Source organism: Phymastichus coffea, unplaced genomic scaffold (genome assembly GCF_024137745.1).
Source record: "Phymastichus coffea isolate CEN01 unplaced genomic scaffold, Cenicafe_Pcof_1.1 PCOF00018, whole genome shotgun sequence".
Taxonomy (NCBI): Eukaryota; Metazoa; Arthropoda; class Insecta; order Hymenoptera; family Eulophidae; genus Phymastichus; species Phymastichus coffea.
This window is the reverse complement of record NW_026706829.1, coordinates 5,385,383-5,410,685: the sequence shown is the minus strand read 5'-3', so window position 1 is coordinate 5,410,685 and position 25,303 is coordinate 5,385,383. Positions and strand designations below refer to the sequence as shown.

Sequence of the window (25,303 nt, the reverse complement as noted above, 5' to 3'; positions counted from 1 at the left end):
ATGCTTGTAAACGACTTTATAAAGGAATTTTATTACATATTCATTGCTTAATTGTTTGTTCACCTTTTGACACTTTTCATTAAGCTTAAGTTTGGAAGAAAGATTCATCAGTCAAAATGCAAACCAGAGTATATTATAATCCATGTTACCTGCAATAAATAAAATTACCAGATATCAGTATATTTATTTGATTTTAAAATTACTGCAAAACAATTAAAAATTGATTTTATTTACTTACTAAAAAGCCAGCAAATGAAGTCATAAATCCCTCTTTGGTCAACTCCCATGCCCCACCAAATTCTTCTTCATCTACTTGTTGAAAACTACTGAAGTACAAATATAAACTTCCTCCATTTACTACAACAAATCTAAAAGCATAATTTAAAGTTTTAAAAATAGTGCTCTTGTTTTTAATTTCATAGGAAAAATTGCTTAGTCAACTCACAATAACAAACCTAGAAATCCTTTCAAGGGGATAAGACCCCATAGTATTCCCATAAGAATTCCAATGATTTGTCTGGACCAATAAATTACATCCAAAAACTCTTCCTAGTTTATAAAAATCAAACAATCATAATTATTCAAATAGGAAACAGTGATCTTAATGTAAATTATCAAATGACAATAGTTTTGGTTTAGATTATTTAAAAAAAATGCAATTATACAAAATTAACGTTCTAACAATAAATAATATAATAAGTATATTTATGTCGATTCAAATAGGCTTGAGTCATTACTCGAAATGAATCAATCAATATTTGATGAGTTTTACGTAAAATACAGCTAACAGCTGATACTCCAAACCACTTTTCTAAATGAATGATGTATTAAAAGATCATTCTTTCAAAATATCAATCAAAGCCTCATAAGAGAACATTTGATTTTAAGCCTTAATAATTGTGAATAAGCTAATCAAATGTCATGAATGATACGTGTACTTGTGAAAATATAATTTTAATGCATAGGTTATGTTTACCTTGTCCGGCCACTCCGAGTTGGCAGTAAATGCCCGTATCCAAACACTGGACTCGCTGCTTTTGGCACCATTACCGTTTTTCTCATTGGGCTTGGTACGTGACATTCTTGTTCACAGTTTAATTCAAAAACTCAATTATCAAATTAAAAAATCACACCTCTCGCTACCTCACGATCACCGAACTCATCTTACTATCTCTCTTGTAACTCGTAACGCTCTCCAGCGACTTACACACGCATATCAAGTAGCCCGTTCATGTCGTCGACTTCCAACTCCTACTCCTACTCCGACCCGAGCTTCACGAAGACCGTGGCCTGGTTTGAAAAATAAAACGTTCAAGCTTTACTACTCCATAGATTTTAGTTGCTTTTTCTATTCTGGTATTTTTTTAATTGTCAACTTTTCAAAATTTTCTGGAGTGTCGGCAAGCAGTAAAAAACTATTTAAACTCGAGAAAGTTATAAATATATAATTTATAAACTGAACTTATTCGAATCATTACATACTAAATATTCCTATTATGAATTTTAGTAGAGCGAGATTTACAGCACATAAGTTTATAGCATTGTAATTATTGACGTTTTATTTGATCAATATGATATACCTATCATAACTTTTACAATACGTCTATAGTAACTTTTTATACGCACGGAGGATAGACTCTAGAAAATAACTTTCAATGTTCTCGAGATTTTTCAACGACTGGAAATGTAATGAGTTTATTAATAATGGAAAAAGAAAAATAATGAAGTAACATTGTTTCCTTATTAAATCGATCTCGTACTTTTATTGTTCGTCAAAGATATACTCATAAATACATCTCGTTTCCCTTGCTAAATACAATTCCACCTTTTCACACATCTCACCCGTCGTGTACAACTTTAATATTTTTTCATTAAAAAATTATCATAATATTAATGATAATAATGTAATAAAAAATAATACAGCAATAATAGGTAATAACAATATTAATTACTATCGTTTATAATTGTATGTATAACGCTAAATCGTGACAAGACAGTGATTATTAAATCGATGATTGCAGCTCATGGCAAAATACATAAGGAATGTATACTATTATAATACGTAATATTAAAAAAAAAATGAGAAAACAATCATTGAACTTAGCACTTGTATGTGCGTAAGCTAATTTAATATTATATCTATTCGCAAAAAAATGCTCCTAAGATCTACATCCATGAGCGCTCAGTCAACCGTTACAAATAAAATTATATACATGCACATACACTTTTCGGCCGCACACACATACACTTGTCGTGTGACTTTTGTAATAAGCCATGCACTTCTTCCGTCTGTCTTCCGACTCAAAATGTTTCACTTGATTTATCGTGTGAGAAAAAAAGCGATACACTCAATTACGTTTTGGTGATGATCACACAAAAATCAGTGCCTAAATTTTACATAAAAAACACATTTCATATATATTGCAAAAAGTCAATTACTGTATGTACAAAATAGAATTCTTTTCAAAACAATACTTTTAAGTATAAAAAAGATACGAAAATTGTTTTATTGAATAGAAAATTTTGATCAAACAATTCCTTCTTAATAATCAGGATTCTTATCAATATTTCTCGCGTGTTTAAATCTCAGCTCAGTTATACTCACTTTAATTTGGCACACGCAGTTTTGAGATTCGATTCGATTTTATTTTTATGATATTTTAACTGTTTGCTTGAAGAGTTAAACTTTACTGGCTTAATGATGAATATTGTATGATACGTTGCAGTGATTTTCAATATTTCGGATTTTAATGAATTTTTGATCATAAAAGAAAAGTATAAAATGTTATAGATTGCTCAACGTAATATATATTCAATTACATGCTAAGTTTAAAACAAATTGGTTATTAAAATTTTTGTGACCTTAGAAATGTTGTAACTAAATCCACATATTAAAAATATTAAAAATCACAAATAAGATTCTTGCGGCCTATGTTATTTTATGGATGAGCAATGCAATTCGAAAATGTCTAATTTTTAAAGTGAGTTTTTTTAAGTTAATTAATCAAATTCTTACCGTAAAATTGTTTGTCAGTTTAAGGTTTGCACTGAGAAAAAGATGTCATCAACTACAATATCCGCATACATATAGCCTAAATCAAAATACAATAGTAGTATAAAAAATTGATAGTATAAAAATGATACGTTGTTATAATGACTTCAAATTGCTTCAGTTGTATATATATATATGTAAATAAATCATCTTTAGCAATGAATATTTCAGTCAACATATGGTCAACGACATCAATCAACTCAGAGCAAAATTTCACGGCTCGATTCGAATCTACCTTTTTATGTATATAATAATAACTAGGCGCTCGTAGAATTACAAGATATATAATCGTAAAACCTTCTCCTCTTCGTGTATCTTAACTAATTCGCTTATACACACACCTATGTACATTAAGTGCGCAAATACGCACACGAAAAAGAAACGTGAATGGACGCAACTAAAACATAAAAAACAACATCAGTGATTTTTTCGCACTTGCTTGCACGACAAAAAAAACAAAAAGTAAAAATCATCGAAATAAGCCTTACATACTATTAAAAAAGAGGAATTAATAAAGTGGAGCACTCTAGTAACAGAGCACCGAGCTGGAATCATTAATATATGTATCGTGATTGTAGGTTTCACTAGTATTATCTACGAAACTAGTAAAACAAAATAGAGCTATATCTCTGAGTAAAGTTAATTAATAATTGATTCTTCGATACTCGCGCTCTTGATTAATTATAGCAGTGTAAAAAATTGTTGGCTAATTTTGGCATAAATGACAAAGTAAAAAATCACAGGTAGTAATTATATAGATTCAAAACTACAATCTTTTTTAATAATAATTTAAGTTTACTAAGTCTTTTACGTGTCGTGTAAATTCTTAATTACAAAAAATTGAGACGGCTTTTTGTAACAAATCTTGTCAACGATCTGATTATTGCAAAAAACTATACTAATTCAGTCATTAATTGAAAATTTTCAAAAATGTGTAAATTGTATAAATTTTTTCGAGATTTTTGATAGGTAAAAACCATCTAAAATTGAAAAATTCCATTTTTTGTGTATCGATTCATTAAAAAAGATATGCAGTTTGAAAGATGATACGAAAAGGAAAATTAAGCGAGCGAGAGTAATGGAAGATGATGAGGTAGTGCATAAATAATAGAGGGTTCTTTAAGTACCCTGCCCTTGATAAATATTCTTTGAATTCTGAGATATAATTTAAAATTAGTCGGTTGTTCATCGGAATTAAACAGCAGGCACTTAAAAATGTCGGCCCTTTACATTTACATACTTAATGTTTCTGTGATTTAGAGAATACAATCGATGCAAGTACAAAATGTCAATGCATGTCGTTTTCGTTATGGAAAAATGTCAATTCGTTTTCTTTTTTCATCAAATAGAAGTATTCTAGAGAAGAGAAAAAGAAAGAAATCTTGTATGTTCGTATGTTATTATTGTATAGTACTTTCGGTAACGATGCAGTTACGTCTTAATTTTACAAAAAATCTTTTTAAATTGGGCAGTTTACACGAGAGAAGTAACTTCAATATCAGTTTTTTTTCTCATCAATTGTCTTACGCTATTTGTAAAGGTCAACGTCAGTTACTGACTCATCGTTAATAACCTTGAGATAATTTTCTTTAAATGGCAGAACGATATTGGAATGTAAAATTTGTTTATATAGTAGAACATACACTTAATTTACCTGAAAAAATATCGTTTGAATGATCATTTAAAATTCGAAAATATAAATCTTTAAAATATCGACATTGTCCATCTTTTTGTTAATACATAATAAACAATATATCGCGACAGCCTAGTGCATCAAATTTTGAGCAAATCGTTACGATTGCATCATTTATTGGAATGTTGCTTTTCTTTCTTTTTCTCTATACATCAACTGTGTCGTTATCATAATTGAAATTCGAATCGAGAAGAAAAGAGGTTCGTCGAAGTTTGAAAGCCAGTCGACGATTAGGCTCAGTCTCTTTCTGTGCTTCCTGTGCCTGAGAACATACAATTAAAAAACTCGTGAAGATCAGCTAATTTGTGCAAATCGTGCTTTAAAAATATACAATGAGGATTTGAATAATTTATTTGTACCTGACTTAAATCGAATAAAATATAGTAGAATCATTTCGATATCTTTGACAATGCGTGTTTCATGTTAGTTGCTATTTGATACATTAATTTTGTAAAATAAGCGTGTAAATATTTCATAACAACATTCAGAGCCGATATATCATTGTAAGATAGAAGCTGCTATTGATTGCAAATCATAATGCAAAAATAAGGCACATACAAGGTCGTAAAAATTTCCTAGTAAATAAAAATAATCTCAACAAAAAAGTACCTTAAGTGTGGGTGGCGGTATCGGTGGTGGGGGATCAATATAACGTCGTAGAACAGATCTCCATGCTGCAGAATACTCTAAAATAAATATACACAAAGCAACGCTAAACAAAATTCAGTAATGATCGTGCATACAGCTTTTCGATGGATGGTTACATGGTGATGAGCGCAAAATCAAAGAAAAAAAATTAAACAATACCGAGTGTAATGATATATAGTTTTTGCACGATACGTCTAAATTACGAATATTACAATTTTACATTAGTTCAATTTTTTATCTGGACTTTGATTTTCCATGTAGGCCTCCATTTTCAGATCTAAAAATTTCTTTGGCATTTAATAAATAATTCATTTATGCGAAAAAAGGTTTGCGAAAGATTTCGTGCAACAACCATATCAGATGTACTAAATCTAATGGATTTTAACAGCAAGTGATTTACTGGTGATGTCGTGTTACAAGCGATTGTTGTCGTGCTACACCCAATTGCACATGTCAAGTGTTATTGTAAAATACGCTTCTTATGCTCCTTCGTATTTTACCGTTTTCCTTCTTGTCTGCCTTCGGTGGATTCAATGATGCATTGCTACTCTTTGAAAGACTCGCCGCTAATTCACGAACAGAGCGCTTTTCAATACCACTGTTACTCAGTGAACTGCCCACGATGCAACTTGCTGTAAGACTTGGTGGCAATGATGCTGGCCCACAAACGCCACTATCCGTTGACTCGTCTAGTGCGTCACCTGAGTCTGGTGTATTTCCTGCTGATGTATTGGGACTTGAACCATCGCTCAGTAGTTGATTAAATTCACCTGTAAGAAAACCTACGTCAATTTTCACTTAAAATTCATTCTTCTACTTTTAGAGATAAAAATTTACTCACCAGACTTTCTATCTGTTGCCATACTCCATGGTCTTGGTTTTGGAGCAGTTGTAGGTGGCGAACGCCGATCACCAGATTGTTGATTATTTTTAGTTGCCAAAGAACGTAGTACTGGAGATTTTGCCGTTTCAAGGATATAATTTTTCGCCATGCCACCGTTTGTTGGACTAGCTGCAGTAAATTTTCGAACGGATGACATGACACTCTTGCCTCCATTTTCGATTGGTTCATTTTTTTGTTGTTCTTTGTTCGCCTCACTGTCTGGCGTTGCGGTATGGCCTTCAAAAGAACGAACTATATTAATTTGAAGCATTCTTATGAAACAAGCATTGAAGTATTTAATATTGGCTGACCACTTTGTTCATCGCTAGATCCATCATTTTTATCAGTATTACGTCGAGCCAACGGCGAGGCCGTAAGAGGTGAGTCTCCGTGTGATCGGCGACCAACAAGGGGTGAGAACTTAGCCACATCGTCACTGGAACGTGACCGCGGTGACTGTTGTTCTGTATGCAAGGTTTTGAGCATCGGTGCATTTGGTGCACTTTTCTTAACTGCATCGCTCTTTTGACTAGTTACAGAGGGACTCGGGCTGCCACCGTCTTGACTCGCGGTCGCGGTTGTTGGAAACGTAAGTGAACTAAAACATTAAAATATAAACATTGTAGTCATTTGAAAAATATATATACCGCTTGGCAAAGAGTGACTGACCTGTCATCGCTTGTTGGCGAACCAATAATGGGTGTAGTAGGTGTCGTGGGCCTGAAGAACACATCAAGGCCTTCTTCAAGAGCAATGCCATCGATTGACTGAGGTTGATCAGGTCGCAACATCGGTCTTGACGGAGCACGGGTTTTTGTTCTTTTTGGTCTTGTTTTCACCAAGTGTTGCAATTGTTGACCTGCTGTGTTCGATGGCAACTCTGAGAGCGAATCAAGTGACTCTGTTAATGAGTGTTCGTTCTCGGATGCTCCTTTTCAATGAATCAATTTTTACTTGGTGAATCGACTATCTTGTGAATTATTAGATAACAAATTATTTTTTATCTACCTTCTTGGCTTTGTTGATTCTTAGGCAATGAAGAAGACGACGGCAAAAGGTCTGGAATGTCATCCGCCGATAGACCCTCAACAGAATCTACTACAGATTTAGGCCGTAATTTTCTTCCGTGTAAACTCTTTCTTTTATTTGACAGGTGTGGTGTTGCCTAAGAATTTCAAAGAAATTTTAGTCGTTTTTGTAGAATTATAGCGCTTTGTTTGCTTTTCAGAGTTAATACTTACAAGATTCAAGTAATCCAGCTGCATATCATGCGGTGAAAAAAAGCAAAATCTTTATTAACTAATGTTAGTACCATAACCCAAATGAAATGATAATACCGAGATGTATGTACACCATTTTATTGGTAAATTGATTGATTACGTTTTTATATAAGTTAGGATTATTATTATGACTGTCCCAATAGTCAGTAAATGAAAGTTTACTTTTAAGCGTCAGATTGAAACAAGTAAAAGTAAGGTTGCATCTTTGAGTAATGCCGATTATATACCTATGCATTTTCTAATTTTCACGCTCGAGTTCCGTCTTTTCCATTGGGAGAAATCGACATAATCTCAGTATGAACAAATTACCTGATCCACACCTTGTCGTACATTTACTATTAGGGATTTTGTTTTGCGCGATAATACGAAATTAGTCAAAAAATTAATACTATAATAAAAGAATCAGCTCTTTTTTCAAAGTGAAGTTAAAATAGATGCGGAAATTCTCGCACACTTTGCCATTTAAATAAAAGTCTATAAAACTATAACTGTAATAAGTGCATTTTAGACGATGAAAGTGTAAAACGTACGTGTAATCGGGTTTTTGAACCGAAAAACTTTTGCAATGGATATGTTATTGTATAGAATGATGCACAGCTGGAATTTGCCGCAATGAAAGTGAACAATAAATATATGTAATTATGAATGGCAATAAGCTATAAAGGCACGTGTTACATAATATTCTTGACATTAAAATAGTTAAAAAAACTATAAACGATGGTGCACGCCCAATCCAGTCACACTTATCCGAACCTCAACCATCCTAACGTACGGAAATGTAAGCTCACCATCGGTGAATTATCCTCAGCAGAAAGTCGTCCCATGGCTTTACCCAGAAACACATGATTATCCTTTTCGGTAGAAGTATCAGCACGTTCACTATTTTGTTGATCGTCCTCCTCGTCCGTGACGAGGCTCGTTCTCTCAACAACTGGTGTTCCAGCGGACATGCTCAAACTTATGCCACCAGTTCCCACGCCGATTACGCTCCCGCCACCGCTGCTCGTCGAACCAGCGCTAGGCCGTAAAACATCTGGTGTACTGCTCCGCGTGCGAATCTCACACTCTCCGATTAACGTTTTGTAGCTTGTCGATAGTGACTCAATCACTTGGTCGGTTATACGATCGGAGATGTGGGCCGCGACAGAGAGATTCAGTTCGCTGCAAAGAAATGGTTACGGTTTAAATGATTTATTGCTAATTTTATCTTGGGCGATAACAATTGTTTGGTAACTAGTGTTGACCGTTGATCATGTTGTTTAACATTTGCATAGCTAACTAGTTTTTTTAAGAGTTGTTTGATTTAGATTTCAATTTTATTTGTCATAAATTGAAAATAAAATAATATTAGATAATCCACTAATAGTAAATAAAATAATAAAACCTAACAATTATAAGTTACTAATATTAAATGTAATTTGTAAACTATTTAATGAATTTTATTATACTTGATAGATTGTTATACCTTACAAAAATATTAAAAAGAATTTGAATTGTCAGTTCAGAAAAAACAATTTTTAATAATATTTGGTTTCTAATTTTATTCTAAGTCTCATTTATATTAAAGTTCAATACAACTTTGATATAATTACTCACTTCACTTTATTGACTATATCTGCCCCAGCTTGTTCGGTTATGGTGTTTTGAATAAACTCCAAAGATATCTTATTTTTCTCTTTACAAGATTTCATCAAATGCTCTTCTAGAGTGATTGATTCGTTCTCATCGTAATCATCATCTCTATTGACAACAGTTTGCTCCAGAATTGCAGGACACTGCTCGTTGGCGCATTTAAGCATTGCTTCCAAAGAATCCTTTAATAAAAATAGAAATGTTCACAATATATACTGATAGTAAAACTATTTTATTCAACATATTTTGTCGATAACATATGTCGCAGGCTTGAAAATCATTTGAAAAAACGCATATACGGATTAGTAAGTTATCTTATTTCATTGAAGTTTCTAGTGCCACCGTTATCCGCGTCAACTCTAATAAAGCTATTCGAATAGAACGAATTAATTTTGATGAGTTTACGTAATTTTTTTTATATAAAAACTATATTTAGCTTTATTGTGTTATGCTTTATTATGTTTTACTCAATTTATTGTCCTTATTATTATGATTATCATTGTTATTGTTATTATTATGATTATTATTATTGATTTTGATAAAAAATACTATAAACGTTCACCTGCAAATAGCTAGATACAACTCTATGCACTTGACAAGCCGTCTCAATGAGCTTCGCCTCTATAGGATTGTTTTCGTCTCGCCTTTGCAGCACCTCATGCAACCTTGGCAAAAGTTGTTTTGAATTGTCAGCATCTTGAATCAGCCCTGTCGCGTAATTAATATCTTCATTGGCATTACAAGTCTCAGCTGCTAGAGCTTTAATCGTATCTTGCGTTTGAACGACCAATCGATCAACCATATGCTGAGTAGAACTTAATAAGAAACCTTGTTGTAAACGGAAAGCTTGGCCGTGACTGTTTCTGCAGGGAGCAACGTTTCGCTGAAGAAAGTCTTGTATCTTTCTTGTCAACTGCTCGGTCTTCTCCGCGGAAGCTTTCATACAAGGCTGCAGATCGTAAATTGGCGTTGGCATATGTCTGACACTATAATTTCTGAAAAATAGAAATAGTTGACTTGAGTAAAATATTACAAACTTATAAAAAAAGATGTATGTGTTATTACCTCTCTAAAGCATGGGCAATATCGGCGTAACCCTGCATATTGATGTTATTTCTATCATAAATAATAGTTTTCAAATGATTGTTAATTTGTAATGCTTTAGCAAGAAGTCTAGCACCAGGATCACCAATTTGATTGCCACTAATATCCAACACTCGTAAACAAGTATTACTACCAATAGCGTTGATAAGATTATACAAATCACCCTTCAATCGTGAGTCAGGTAAATGTAATTCTTGAAGCACGCAATCTTCTTCTTGAAGCATCTGTACTAATGAATCCATTACAACAGCAATGTGTTTACTTTTCATGCCAAGTGTGTTGCGACCCATATACAGTTTTTTGATGGACTTGTTCTTGCTTATGGCAGTAATTACTTGAGCCAAATCCACGTCCATATCTAAAAAATAAATATTTTCAGTATCTACTCAATAAATGTAGTAACCATCTTTTTTTAACGACACTCACTGCTATCTGAGATATCTAACGAAGCTATGCACCTCACGCCATGAATACACGATTCAAGTACGTGAGCGCCCATTGAGCTGAGATTATTCCCGCTCATGTCGAGTTCTAGACCAACTGTACTTTCGTTACAAGCTAACCCAAGGAGTAGATGTTTAAGCGCCTCAAGGGGTAATTTGCAGAACGAGATATTTAAGTACTTGAGCGACAGCGTTGCCGTGAAAAATTGCTTGAAGCTCGGTGGTATTTCTTTGGTTTTTTTACTCGAGAATGAGTTTCGGGCGACATTTAAGTGGACTAGATTCGTTGCACAACCCCTCAACAGAGCACCGAATAACTATAAAGATCAGATTATAGAACACACCTTAATATTACCAAAGAGAACTTTGTTAGAGATTTGTTTGAGCTTACACATTCTAATGTTGTATCAGTACCGCTGAGATCCAAGTGGGTTATCCCATTAGGCTGAGCTAAAAAGCTGCATAAAGTCTAAAAACATTAAATAAAAGTGAGAAAAGCAGGATAATAAGGTAGAGAATACATTGTCGAGTAGATAATAACTCACGTTAATATCATCTTTCAAACAATTCTCTGCAAGGTTCAAATACTGTAAGCTCATAGGCATACTGCGATTTAAGCTCAAAGCATGAGCAATTTGACCAACTCCTTTGCCAGTCAAACCACATCTTGCTAAATTTAATTTTTGCAATCCTTTGGGCAATTTGCCGAGCGGTCCAGTTGTGTGCGCCGCTCCTAGAGGTGAAAAATATTGGTGCATCCGCGAAAAGGATGATGGGTTACAATTCGAGCGATCTAAAAACGGTTTTACTAATGACGTGCAACGTGCAACAACTACATATTATAGTGATTATTGGAGTGACAAAATAATGGTGTAACGAAAGCACACACAATGACGTTTACATGAAACTTACGTACCTTGAGTTAATTTTGCAATCGCACCACATAGACTTGTTGCTCCTTTATCTTCGATTGTGTTGCTTGACAAATCTATAGTATGCAATACAGCATTTGTATTGGTAATTAAAGCTAATGATAATTTGTGTGCAAAGTCCCTAAAAAATCGAATAAGAATCGGCGTACATGTAAAAATTACGTACTGTAAAGGCAAAATATATAAAACTTACCATTTTGCTCCAATATTATCCAAGTATATTTCTTGAATAGATAATGATCTCTTCAATATATGCAGTAATCTTTCCAGTGGTTCATGACTAAGCTTGAGGTGAGAAACACGCACTTTTGTAAACCACGTATTATATTCTAAAGCTGATATAATAGGTATCAAGTCTTTCTGATCAAGATGATCAAAATCTCTAAGATCTAATTCTCTTGTATCATGTGATAAATATATTGTATCAACATCCCAAGCAACTTCTTCTCTGTAAGGTACATTGTGTAAATCACACATGCAGGCATATTGAGTAGAGAAGCCCCCACATGGGCCAGTATGCCTTGTTGCCTCAGTGCTTCTTGCTAAATCGCTACCTCTGATGCTTTGCAATCTGCTGGCTGGTATCACATCTATTTTTCTGATTACATAGCTGTAATAAAAAATTGCCAAATTAATCAATTTCACTGAACACGGTAAGAAAGAAAATTTTAAGGAATTGCAATATACTTTAAAGGTACTGTTGGAAATATGTTTCGAATAGCAGTATGAAGAGCTTCTATCATAGCATCTACTTCTGTAGTATCGACACTTCCTAAACCCATAGTCACAAAATTGTAGACCTTTTCCCCAACTGTCAAAGATAATTGATTGGCTCTTTTGGATTCTACTGCTGTTACCTCCAAATAGTGGAAGTGGCAATCGATCTAAAAAAATACAATATACTTCAAAATTTATTGTATATGATAATAATTTATTTATAATAGTAAACATACCCTTGTAGGCACCTTTGCTGTTAAAATAAATAGTCGACATGGTGAAAATACCTATTAACAAAATAATTTTCATTAATAAGAAAAATTGTGGAATTTAATGATTCTTCAACTCACCAATACGCGATTTTCAAGTTTATCTGGTTTAGTTTCTAGCTTCACAACATTTTTCAACAATATTTTAACATGCTTGCCAAGTAATGCCTTTACTGACTCTGTAAAAAAAAAAGATTCCATCTGAATAAATATCTTTCGAATAACATTAGGTTTGTTATATTTGTTGAAAAAAACCTTCAACTAAAACGAGCCAATACTTGTTCTCATCGTTGCAAAATATAATTTAATACAAGGCTATTATCAAGCTTTTTATATATTTTGTACAGGCCTGACATTATAAGGAAGTATAATCAACATGTCATTATTAAGCTACTCATGTTTCACTATTGCTTAAGCATTGCATGGCAATTATTAGTGATTTCAAGAAGAAAATAGCAAATAGGCAAGATTAATAATATTCTGAATCACTGATCAAGTTTTATTAAGTAAGAATATCTGAGTACTTGATTTTTCTAATGTCATATGATATAAGAAACACAATGTATTATTATGAAAATACAACAAAATAAAATTTCCATAAAAAATATAGTACATGGTATGACTCATGACTTGTTTACTGTTCTTCTCAAGTTTTGTTTTCAATTTTATAACAAAGCAGTATTTGTTATTTTTATATGATTCTTACTATTGAAATATTTTTTTATTTAAATTATTAATCAATAAAACGTAGCAAATTGACAAAAAACACTATGTGTATTATAGTGATTAACCTTGAGAAAGTTTAAGAACACAGAATATAACAAGATTTGTTACACAATAGCTGGTAAATTGTGAAACAATTGAAAAATTCAGACAATTAAATGATTGACTGGTAAAGAGCTCTCTTGGCAATGATAGTTATATATCAGATTAAAGACTGTACAAACTGCAAGGCATGATTCAGTGATTTTCAACGTACGTACGTACGTACGTGCACATACAAAAGTGTGCCACTTTTACCATTAGTATCTTCTTGATGGCATTTTAAAAGTAAATGACTGAGAAATGATTCATCGATCTATCTTTGTTTTCTTTTATTTTATTCAACGACGCAAGTAGGTTTATTCGTTTGTGTCTGCATCATACGCCGTCGTATCATTCCTAAGGTCTTACGAGAAGGAGAAAATAAAAGTAGACCAAGCAGTATCATTGTAAGTATGGGAAGAAAGGTACATACTGAAGCAGCCGAACGTTATAAAAGATTAATAAGTGTTAGCGTGCAAGCGTGAGCGAGAGGAAGACGGCACGTCAATACCGGCAATAAAAGCAAGAGAGACGGCGATAGAAACAACCGTTTTCGTTGGGGGCGGGGCAGTCAACCCGAAAAAAAATCCAGCCTATACGAGCAAAAACCCCCTTCAGGCAAGTCCATATTTCTCTGTCTTTCCGAAAAGCCGTGAAATTTTTATTCCTCAATCCTCGCGATTATCCAGACACGGGGCGAAGATAACAGTAGTAAAGCCAGTAAGGGAAGACTTACCGTTCAAATCCTTGGTTAGCTGCGACCTCGTAGACATTTTGCGGCGCTGCCCTCACGCAGCCAAACACTCGCACTCTCTTTCTCAATCACATATCACAATCAACGAAGAAGACCACGCGACGACGATGGCTTGCTTGCTTGCTTCCTCGTCATCGAGTCGACAGACGAAACTTTTAGCACGGCGGACGACAACACTGTTGATAAACGTCGTCGATGGAGGACGCAGCGAACGTCCACTTCGATTTACTTCGCGACACTGACTTTTGCTTGGCTGCTGCTCGATGTGCGCCCCTGGCGCCGCCGCTGCCGTACAGCGCTCCGGTCGATTATTTTGGAAGATCCTAACTCTCTCACCTCGCGCGCACAAACAATATGTAGGTTGCCGCACGGCGCTTTTCTCTGCCCGTCTTCTTGTCCTTTTCTCTGCGGCAAATAGAGGACAGTTTAATTGGAGTCGCGTGCGAATGGGGACGAGAGAGTTGATTTTTCCAGGCTACACGCGCACGAGAAATTGACGTTCGTTTTGGTGATATACATTTAAACAAAGCATTGCTACTTCACGCGCGAGGTAACGGTTGTTTTATTCGGCAAACAACACTGAATTAAAAGGTGAATACACACGAGCGAGGTCAGTGACAATAAAGCCGCGTGGTTTCATTCAATTTAATAAACAACAACGCGGAGTGGAGAACTTCGTAATCTAATATTTGACTTTTTAAAGGCCAAGAGAGGGGGCAGACAGGCTAGTGTCGCGACATCTCGCGGTGGCTGATACGACGACACTTCATAATATACAGCTGCACTTACTGTTGTTGTTGTGGTCGCGTTGACAGGTGCGAGCTTAGTGCGGCTTTTCGGAGTTCTATTTTAGATGTAGGTATTTTAATGACTATATCGCTCTTTAATTCTTGTAATTTTTTTTATCGAAAAATATGACTTTTTTTAACTGATCGTTGATCGACGATGAGAGTTTTATTAGTGTGACTTTAGACAAAGCGTGCATCTAAACATGACAATAATCCAATCATTTATAAAGCTTATTTGCGATTCATAAAAATTAAATTTCGTGTTTTGTATTTATTTGTCGTAGATAGTATAGTAGGAATTTCACGATTATACATGTAGCTTATAAGACAAGCAAAAGTTTTTGCGCATCCAAATAATAGCAATTAGATTTAAATAATAGTATATCGTTCTACTTCTCTAGATGATCACTGATGGCTTATTGATTTTCGTATTCGTAATACCTGGGATCAACGACTCGGCAGAGTATGAACTATGACACAGTTTAGTATGTTAGAAGAGATGGGCAATGTTTGTAAAATCGATAATGATGATCCAAACCAATTCAACACGACTACACAAAAAAGGGTCTGCAATATTGTAGTTTCAAAACATTCTGATTAGTTGACGAAAACTAAAAATTACATATGTGCAAAAAATTAATCTATTTCAGGCAGATAGCCCTACAATAGAGTCGTTAACGAATGACGTAAGACTGACATTCAGTACCGACGTAAGACAGATATTTAATGAGAGTAGGAACAACGAGTCATCAATCCTTGAAAAGAAGCATTATGAGAATGAATCATTAAAAAACGGTAGCATAATAATTTCAGAATATTTGTCTGGAAACTATGAACAGTTTTTTGAGGTAAAACGTTTTCAAGAAAATATGAAAAAAATAGTAGAGTATGATTTCAAAATATCGTTACTTTAGGTTTGGGATAACTCTTTTTCGTTAAATATTAAGGAGTCGATGGAATATAAAATTATGACTTTGAAATTGCGAGTGCACTATGCCATTCTACCGATCCGAATCGTCCAATTAAATCAGCACATTAATTACAGTATGACCCTTGAAAGTGTTTCATTTTTATCAATTAAAAATATGCTAATTTAAATTATGTCTTTTAGGACTCAGTAGTTCTCAGCCTGTAAATATAATTTTTGATAATGCCGCGAATAAATACTTTTCGGATAATAACGAAAAGGTATGCAAATTTTTACGTTAATTTCAAGTTTTCTTTCAAAATAAAATTAATAATCGTACTATTAGGATTCAGAAGACGAAAGCAATACGTTTTACATTGATAACATGAAACAACTTGAAGAATTTTTAAACTCTTATGACGGTCGGAAATTAATCGAAAAATTGAAAGATAGTCCATTGATAGCGTTCTTCGCTCTACCATATCTTGATAGTCCACAAGAAGATGAATCTGTGAAAAAAATATTTACTATCGATTGGCTAGAAGAATTGATATCAGATTTAGACAAGTTTATTAAGAAACAATTAAAGGTAAAAAAGGAATTTCTAAAACAACGTTCAAGGAACTATATTGAAGTTTTTAATAGGACGAAGAATCCACAAATGAGACAGAATCAAAAAATTGTACATATGAAATATCTGAAAATTCTGTAATCGAAACTGTTTTAACAGTGACCGATCACAAAAGTAAACTTACCGAAACTGAAGGTGAATTGATATCTTGCAATCGATTGATTCAATCTGTTGTTAAAAGTAAAGAAATTGGAGATTGGATGACGAACTATCATCAAGTGGATCATCAAAATAATTTTTGTTCCAAGTAAGTTATATTCCAAGCAAAATATATCCATCTTTAACCTAGAATCTCTAACATAAAAAAATTGTTTGAATAGAAATACACAAACGCGTATAAGTAGTTTAAAAACGGGCATTGGATTTTCAATGATTAGCGAACCGCATCACGTCTTGAGTTTGGTTACACCAAGCGTGTTTGCAATTCCTAGCAAACAATCTGTTCTATATAATGACGAATTAAATATGACTAAAACACGATTGTTTAGTGTACTCAAACACTATCGGAAATTGAAATTGAGATTTCATAAGCTTCACGAAGATTACCAAAAAATGAACGAGATTGCCGAAGTATTAACTATCGCGCTGGAAAGTTCAGTGCAGGGAAAGAGTGTAGATTTGGATATGATATTGCAGTCGTGTTCGGAAATTCTTCCAAATCGGTACAAGATGGATATTCAAACTGACTCTGAGGTACTAATTGATATTTGAAAACTGTGATTCACTTCATCGATATTCACGAATGTTTTATGAATAGGATACAAATACCGAAGCAAAAAAAAAATCAAAAGATATTGTAAGCTCCAAGCAAAGAGACAAACATGATTATACAGCAGCTTCATGCAAAATGTTAAATTACGGAAAGCTCAAGCTACATTTGAAGAATGGGGATATCAAGACCAAATTACTAATACTTGTAGCTCTACGCCAGGTACATTTCATTCAATCAGCTTTAGTTATCAACTTTTATTAACAGAATAATTAATTTCAGAAACTCACGTCATCGGAGCCCGAAAATTGTGGTTCAATAGTTAGTTCGTACGTTGATAATGATTTATTAGGCCTTAAAGACGAATCAGCGAACAACGATGAAGATACGATTTTAAATTACATATTGATGCCGATAAATTCAACTGCAGTTGTAAGTTATGTTCAGCAAACTGCAGCACGACTCCTAAATGCTTTAGCATCACTGAATTCCGGTCGAAAGTATTTAACTACAGGTCCAGTCGTTCTCAATGTGGTAAGTTGATTAATATTCCAGTAATTCGATAAATTGGTTAAAAATATTTATTCGTGCACAGATAATTAAATACTTGAATAGCTGTAACAACGGAATTGGTGACGTAGTGACTCTGGACATGCTCATAGCGACACTCCAAAAAATGTCTCTACGAAAGGAGCAGAGAAATTTTATGGTGGAGGCTAATTTAGTAGAGTGGCTCATATACCACCTAAGTAATGAAAATTTCAGAATGGGAACGTACAGATTAGAGTACACCTGCGCTTTGCTAATGAATCTTTCATTGCAGAGTGCGGCTCGTTCTAGAGCAGAGGCCATTGCACCGCTTTTCATATCGATATTGACCAGTTTATTGTCTTCAGATTGTGTTTCGGTTAGTGTGTCTTTTTAGAGATAAACGTACAGTAAATTCATAAGATGTTTCTTTTTAGATTTTGCCTTATGTAAACGGAGCCTTGCAAAATTTTCTTTTAAATAACGAAATTAACGAGGAGGGTAAAAAGTTGCATCTTGCTAAAATTTTAGAGTACTATTGTGTGAGAAGTGGAGAAGAGCTAAGGTAATAAGAAGGTTTAATTGTTTCGTGAAAAAATCGTTTTTGTATAATTATAATTTTGCAGAAAGCATTTCTCCCACACCTTGAAAGTTCACAAACGAGAATATGAGGCGAATTTATCGGACGATGAATTTCCAGATGAAGATGATGTGAGTTTTGTTATATTTCATGCAACTGATTTGAACAATTTTTAGATGACATTTTTCTTTACAATTTTCAGGAAATATTCGATGTTCTAGAAAAAGAATTAGAAGAAGACAACCCGGTTAAGTTTGAAAATGAGGAACTTCAAGGCGATGATTTACTAATTTCCCATTACTCATTCTATAGTTTGGAGTCAGAGAAAGCTACGAAATATAGCGTTACTTCTACACAGACTGATAATTTACTACACAAGTAAATTTAATTAGACTTGTATTTTATCCATAATCAGATAATTATCAGTAGATATTATGTCTACAGCAACAACTTTATTTTCACTCTTTGCTTATCAATATCTCGTTACGTAATAATAATGTATCCACTTTACGTTGATTATGACTACTTGAAGAATATAAATTATTCACATTATGTTGATTATAACCACTTATAGTTCAATCAACTTAGAGAGCAATCATATATTCATCATTGTTATAACGATTTATTGTTTTCAGTGAAAGTAGAAGTGAATCATCCAACACGTCAGCAACAATCATCGTCACAAGTGAAACTGCACCGGATAATTCTCGGACAGAAAGTACGCACTAAAGTAACGCAATTTGAAATCATTGTAATTTAAAATCTAATAAACAGGTAAACAGATGCAAATATGAAAAAAATGCGATTTCTTTCCGTTTCAGCAGCTGACAGGAAAAGTAGCACGGACGTAAGGTAAGTATATATGTATATTTAAGCAAAGACGCGCAGTAAGATTGGAAACTTTCGAACGTAACGTGATCCATAAATCGGTCACCGTGAATCTTCACGCGCTGATAATTACTTTCTCGTGTATATGTACACGTTTGGACAATTAATCGTATAGCAATATGTTCGTGATTCGAATTATCTCTTTGCTTTCACTTCATTCATTAAACATTTATACATCAATGCGTTTTTACAGCATATGCAGTGTTACTTTATAATGATATATGCATTAGATTTTCAGTACTGGAAGTCTGAAATTCTATTTATTTTTTTTTTTCAAGTAAAGTGCACAAAATATTTGCGGCATTGACTAAAAATAATTCGAAATCTACCAAAGACAATGAAGAGGAGTTTGCTTTTCAAGCAAAGTCAAAAATACAACGAACTCCACCGACAACAGCTCGAGTACAGTTGCATCAAGAGAAGATTTCCAAAAGAGTTTTAAACAGAATTAAATAAAGATTGTCTTAATTTCCGTAAATAAAAATAACAAGTGACTTTACGTCAACGCAACAGTTGTTTATTTTATTATATCAAATTCAGTATAAAATAAAACAACTAGAAAGAAAGATACATAGATATACGTACTTACATGTTACAACTGATTATTGAATAAATATTGTCCACAAACGCATCCTCAGCACACATAAAATATATATCACTAGTTTTCGCAGTTGAACGCAGCACTCGAGAATGTAGTTTTTTATGGTTGCGATAAAACGAATTTTAACGATATCTATTTACGTGTTTTGGAATGTAGAATGCCTTTGCCGTATTTCTTTTAGCTCATTTATAAGCTTTTGCGATTAATAAAATAAAGTTATAAATAGAGAGATTATAATATGATTGAAGAATAACAAAAACGAAATTAATTTAACGTACGTATCGCTTCGTTAATTTTTGTGGAAATATTTTTTTTAAACGCATATGCAAGGAATTGCTTCAGGTACTATTTTTTTGTTCGTACATCGTACCTTTCAAAAGTAGTAAAGTTACAAAAATATTAACAATAATACTTCATTTCTGATCGCGCATTCCGAAGAAAAAAAACTTCACCGGAGTCAAAAAGTTGATGCACAATATCACAACAATCGTATTCGTTGTAATAATACTGCACAAGCCATTATCTTTAAATATAAAGTCGTTTCCATCGCAAAAGTAACATTTATATACACATTATAATCTTTCGCGATTATTAAAAACAAACAACAAAAATAATATTGCGAAAACACGCAAAATTCGCGTAAAGACTCGAGCAAAATCTCTACTTCTGTAATGATGAAAAATATTTCCACGGATAATGACGGTATATGTGCGTGTGATGAGTTAGTTTTTATTTTTACATCGTGTATCCTAAAAAGGGACTTCCCCCGTGGCCACCGGCGAAGCTGCTGCTACTCGAATAACTCGTTGGAAACGAGCTACTTGGTGGTCCACTCGTATAACTTTGCTGCGATAATAATGATCAGACGTTAGATATTAAAAATGATCGCAAATACAATGTACATACCAGCGAGCTCGGCGACGCCAAGTAAGTCGGCCCAGCTGAGCTAGGACCGAACGAAATTTTACTCTTCACTGGATAGCTGGTCGACGAAGCCATAAGAAGTCCAGCAGTGGGCTGATAACTGGCACCCAAGTGTGCGGAACCGCTGTCTCTGACGACGATGACTTTGCCACCGGGTACACCGCTGCCGGCGAATCCGCTCATAAGACGCATCGGTGCGTAGCTCTTGGAGTACGCCGATGTCGATGGCGCGAGACTGCACAGCAAAGACTTTCCGTTGAGATGCGATTGCTCCAATATTATTTTGATTCGCCGAGCGCAGCTTACCCGGATCCGAGGTAATAGCTCGGCGGTGCAGTTCCAACGCCAGTTGCTGACGAAGCAGACACAGGCATATGATGAGTGGCAGCGGGCATCCAGCTAGGCGAGTAGTAAGCCGACGAGCTCGGTCCCATGGACGAGTAAGACGACAAGTGAGTCGGACTTGAAGCCGCGTCGGATAGCATTGGACCACCGCTGCCACCACCGAACAAGCTCTTGATCGCACCAAGAACCGTCGAATATTTGCTCGTTGGATACGAAGGCGCGCCGCTCATAATGTAGGTTTTGTAGTGTGGCGGCGGTGCCGCAGCTACCGCCGATGAATAATCCTCGGCCGATGGATAATGTCCCAACGTGTGTTGCTGCATTGGTGGTCCGCTTAGTCCACTGGGATTCGAGGGAGAACAAAAGAGTTATACCTCGCGCGAAATCGGGATGACGCCCGATTCCGATGAAGCGAAAGTAGCCGACGCGCGCGCATGTACTTTCGTTTTTTTTCTTTTTTTTTTTTCACATTATTTTCTCTCGACTCGCGGACTCGCAATTTGAGAAGCAACAGCCTAATTGCAATTAAAATCTTTTTCGCGCGTCACAGGCGCAGAATTCACCTGGATTCCAACGCGAGTTTCTCCGAAAAACGAAGCGCTTATCGTCGAAGTGATTTGCACCTGAGTTCACGTGCGATCAAGTTTAATAAGCAGCCGACTTTCGTGTGTTTTATTTTTTTTCGTCCCGATTTCTCACCTGTGCTGAGCGTAAGCGGTAGGACGAGTCTGCGGGTATTCCGCGCCAGTGTACGATCCGTAAATGGTACCGGTAGGTCTGCTTCCCACGTATTCTGGTTGTTGTGCCTCGGCTTGCATGTAAGCCTGATGGTGCGCGCGTTGACCGTAGTTGCCCACGGTAAAACTTGAACTACCCGACGCGTAGTCGTTGCTGGACGATGGATGATTCGAGGCGAAGTCGTTGCTGTTGCCAGGATAATGATTCGATTGGATATCTGACAATGAAGCTGAAGAAGACGATGATTGTGACGAGGATGAGGGAGATGAAGACGAGGAGATGGAAGATGAACCGCCGTGAAAGCTTGTTGGACGAAGGGCATTGACAACTGTGTCGGTGGCGTATTTACTCTTGTAGTAGCTGCCTGATAGACCTGGTGAGGTTCTTGGCTCGCTGTTGTTGTTGCTGCTTGAAAATTAGAAGTCTTAAACTTTCACTTTCACGTTTTTTTTTTTTGTTTTTAATTTATTTTTCAACTCGGTCGGCTCGCCGCGAGTTATATGCAACACATAAAATCTATTCGAACATGAAATTCAAAAAACTTTACGTATCTACGTAGCGAAAAGAACCAATGATGCGATAGAACAATTGAATAAAAAAGTTCGGAGTTATGTTTCTTAAATCGACAATATCGTGAATCAAGCATACACCAAAATTGTAATTCAACTCGAAAAATTTTTTTCAGTATTTTCAATTTTCATTCTATATTAAGCTCTACTACACAGATATTTAAAAATCTAGATATTTAAGATATTCATGTTTCGCTGCGCAAAAATAATTGTAATCATTATAACTCGTTATAATCATGATTCATTGTAAAAATTTTTGTACGTGCGTCTTTGCATTAGGGTCTCCACGCTCTGATAGAAAAATAATGTTTTAAAATCTGCAAGTGACGAAGATTTTTCATTGTTATAATGTTTAATTAACGCATGAAAAGGTGAGAAATACCACATGCTAAAAGTTATCGATACACTGTAATTATCAAGGATCATTAACAAAAAGTTTTTAATGCTTCATTATCTCAAAGGTGATCATAGCTGATATTAATAACGAGTTTGATAAAAATATTGTTCAAATGTACGGTTGATGTAAATATCGTGCATCAATTAAACGAAATTGTGGTACCTGTCAGAGCTGGGGTCAACGGCGGAGTATAGGCGCGAATCACTTTTAGCGTAAGGTGAACTGTCGGAACTAATGTAGGAGGTGGTGCTGAGATCGCCATAGTTGGGTTTGCTGCCCAAGTAACTTGTCGACGGGTATTCGTATTCTCGCATGTTACTCGATGCTGTCGAGTGACCTATTGGGAAAAACAGAGATTTTCACGTGGATGCTCTTTCAACTGTTATAAGCTATTATATAGTATTGAGAAAATGAAAATGTGTAGCTTATAATAAATATTCGTGAATCGTATTTTTTACACATGCTTTCACTTTCTGCCACTTAGATATCTCTAACATTGACTCTCTAGTAATGTTTTCTAAAGCGATGCGGTGGTTTACGTGACCGGCAGGCGTTAAAAACACGACTGATTCTGTGGCATGCATTTAGCTTGCACTTCTTCCTGTCAATCTACAATTACACGCAAAAGCTAGAAAATCAATAGCCTTTCTCCGTTGCTACGATTCGACGTTCAAGCGATGTCTACCAAATGATATACAGTGAAGAAAAGACCAAGAGCAATGAATTTTCTTTTTCTTATCGATCGGTCGAAAGGTTGGAATCAATTGTTAGATTTCTCTCGCGCAGCTAATTGCCAAGTGCGTAGAGGCTTGATTTTTCCAAAGCAGTATCTTTTGAAAAGCAGCCAGGAAAAAGGTGAAAGCTTGGACGCACTTTTCGCCGGGCAAATTCTGCTTTGGCACTTGTGCATGTGTGTCGTGAATGTAATTACACGCAGGGGCGAGCATGAAAGTAGAGCGTACACATGTGAACTCTACATTCGAATCTTTCCATGCATGTGCGCGACTAAAAGATGAGGTGTGGCTGTGGTTTATGACTTTATTATGGCTTTTCACTGATTTTTCGAGGAAAATATGTTTTTGTGGTGTGAATAAGAGTGATACTATAAAATATACAGCCAAATTTTCATGCATTTACATTTTAATCGTTTTTCATGATTTTTTATCAACAATTCCGTTCTAGAATTTTTCACTAAATTTAAAAGTATTCTTAGGGTTTTCATGGGACCATAAAAAGTATTTTTCTTGTATTAATTACTTTGCATTCTCAAATGCCTTACTCGAGTTTTAAAACACGATGCATTCATTTCCATGAATGTTAAGTATAATAATTTTGTTCTATCCTGTTAATTAAAAGTAAAGTATTTCGCAATATGCAACTCAGTCTTTTACGGAGTAACAGAAAAATGTTGAAATGATTTATATTATTTTAAATCAATAGAAAAGTATTTAGAACCAACGTTAATTGTTTTGAAACTGGAACGGAATTATTAGGGTTAATAGATAATACAAAGTGTATATTACATACTGTGTGATTTGAGAGAATACTATGAGTAAAATAATTGAAAGCTTGGTTTTCTCCTTTATAGTTTTCTGGTTGATTCTTATTAGAAGCATTGAATATTCTATTTAAATATTACTTATTTACATTATTGTGGAATATATTCAAGTAACTTACTGCTGACTGATGACGATTCAGCAGTCGCTACGGCCACGCAAAGGGCCGCGAAAATAATCTGTAACAAATGTTCGTATATGCATAAAATACGCTTGAAATTTAATGATATGTACTAGTTTCATTCAATGATGATTTCCCCTTTAAAATCACATAATATATGAATTTCAATATCCCTCAAATTAAAGATACTTGTGTACGCAATATTCTGAATCAGGATATAACTTATAAAATTAATATTTTTTTATGTTGGTAAATTCTGAAATTTCATTTGAGATAATATTATTTTCTAAAGTTCTTTTCATTAAATAATTATTGAACAAAAATTACAGCAGTTATAATGTTTCGGTTACAAATGAAAAATCGATAACTCACAGGTATCATCATATCTCCTCGAAGTGTCTTCACTCTTGGCACGTAAACCATGTATAAACGATCGCAAAGCAATAAAAAACAAAAAACAAAGGAATCTTTTCTGATACAAGGCAATATAAGTCCGAAGAACAACTGACCTCTAAAAATCGCTGCATTACGGTTTTATACCACCTTTCGCGCGAGAGTTAGTAGACCCACTCTCCAGTCCCGACTGTCCGTCAGGAAAAAAGAAGGAGAAGGCGCCACGACTCCAACCTGATTCCACCTTCGTGTGGAGCGAAAGCCGGCTTTTGAATCCTTCCGAAAAATGACACTGTGCTCTCCCTAACGCTACGGCAATAGCGAGGAGCGTTTCGTAAGGACGACTTGCAGGAACTTGACTTTTTTCGCTTCGCCTTCTCTGCCCGTATCCTTGCCCAGCGACACAGCAAACTTTCC

General features: G+C 34.9%; 4 protein-coding genes across 15 annotated transcripts; 1 reads left to right on the top strand and 3 right to left on the bottom strand.

The window, feature by feature from the left end:
* Positions 1–11: 11 nt before the first annotated feature.
* On the bottom strand, positions 12–1,216 carry LOC131675310 (GEL complex subunit OPTI). The gene is made up of 4 exons (XM_058954243.1): positions 977–1,216; positions 446–549; positions 239–368; positions 12–149 (listed from the first exon to the last, which is right to left on the bottom strand). Exons 1-4 carry the CDS (start codon positions 1,079–1,081, stop codon positions 108–110), a joined length of 381 nt encoding a protein of 126 aa, XP_058810226.1. The 5' UTR covers positions 1,082–1,216; the 3' UTR covers positions 12–107.
* Positions 1,217–1,743: 527 nt separating this feature from the next.
* On the bottom strand, positions 1,744–14,798 carry LOC131675255 (F-actin-uncapping protein LRRC16A-like). Of its 8 annotated transcripts, none has more exons than XM_058954162.1 (21): positions 14,194–14,798; positions 12,735–12,832; positions 12,621–12,671; positions 12,355–12,551; positions 11,861–12,277; positions 11,652–11,788; positions 11,281–11,528; positions 11,127–11,204; positions 10,719–11,052; positions 10,254–10,650; positions 9,751–10,183; positions 9,153–9,370; positions 8,345–8,717; positions 7,518–7,535; positions 7,285–7,441; positions 6,946–7,207; positions 6,588–6,874; positions 6,235–6,513; positions 5,894–6,175; positions 5,355–5,431; positions 1,744–5,007 (listed from the first exon to the last, which is right to left on the bottom strand). In XM_058954162.1, the coding sequence occupies exons 1-21, from the start codon at positions 14,228–14,230 to the stop codon at positions 4,891–4,893; spliced, it is 4,497 nt and encodes a 1,498-aa protein (XP_058810145.1). In that variant the 5' UTR covers positions 14,231–14,798; the 3' UTR covers positions 1,744–4,890. The 8 variants fall into 8 exon arrangements, 7 of the variants coding, with proteins under 7 accessions (XP_058810145.1, XP_058810146.1, XP_058810148.1 ...); XM_058954163.1 differs by having other exon boundaries at positions 5,894–6,163; XM_058954165.1 differs by having other exon boundaries at positions 6,946–7,156.
* Positions 14,799–15,015: 217 nt separating this feature from the next.
* Positions 15,016–19,719, top strand: LOC131675266 (lisH domain-containing protein ARMC9-like). 5 transcript variants are annotated; one of them, XM_058954190.1, is made up of 17 exons: positions 15,016–15,066; positions 15,401–15,564; positions 15,650–15,847; positions 15,914–16,043; positions 16,111–16,187; positions 16,253–16,495; positions 16,552–16,784; positions 17,026–17,230; positions 17,295–17,468; positions 17,529–17,780; positions 17,842–18,153; positions 18,212–18,339; positions 18,401–18,485; positions 18,557–18,732; positions 18,990–19,072; positions 19,176–19,206; positions 19,521–19,719. In XM_058954190.1, the coding sequence occupies exons 2-17, from the start codon at positions 15,472–15,474 to the stop codon at positions 19,696–19,698; spliced, it is 2,598 nt and encodes an 865-aa protein (XP_058810173.1). In that variant the 5' UTR covers positions 15,016–15,066; positions 15,401–15,471; the 3' UTR covers positions 19,699–19,719. The 5 variants fall into 5 exon arrangements, with proteins under 5 accessions (XP_058810173.1, XP_058810171.1, XP_058810172.1 ...); XM_058954188.1 differs by having other exon boundaries at positions 16,858–17,230; XM_058954189.1 differs by having other exon boundaries at positions 16,858–17,230; positions 19,473–19,648.
* An 859-nt stretch (positions 19,720–20,578) lies between these two features.
* On the bottom strand, positions 20,579–24,916 carry LOC131675297 (uncharacterized). Its single transcript, XM_058954225.1, has 7 exons — positions 24,866–24,916; positions 24,494–24,551; positions 22,979–23,153; positions 21,812–22,255; positions 21,074–21,454; positions 20,750–21,002; positions 20,579–20,689 (listed from the first exon to the last, which is right to left on the bottom strand). The coding sequence occupies exons 1-7, from the start codon at positions 24,914–24,916 to the stop codon at positions 20,579–20,581; spliced, it is 1,473 nt and encodes a 490-aa protein (XP_058810208.1).
* Positions 24,917–25,303: the final 387 nt, after the last annotated feature.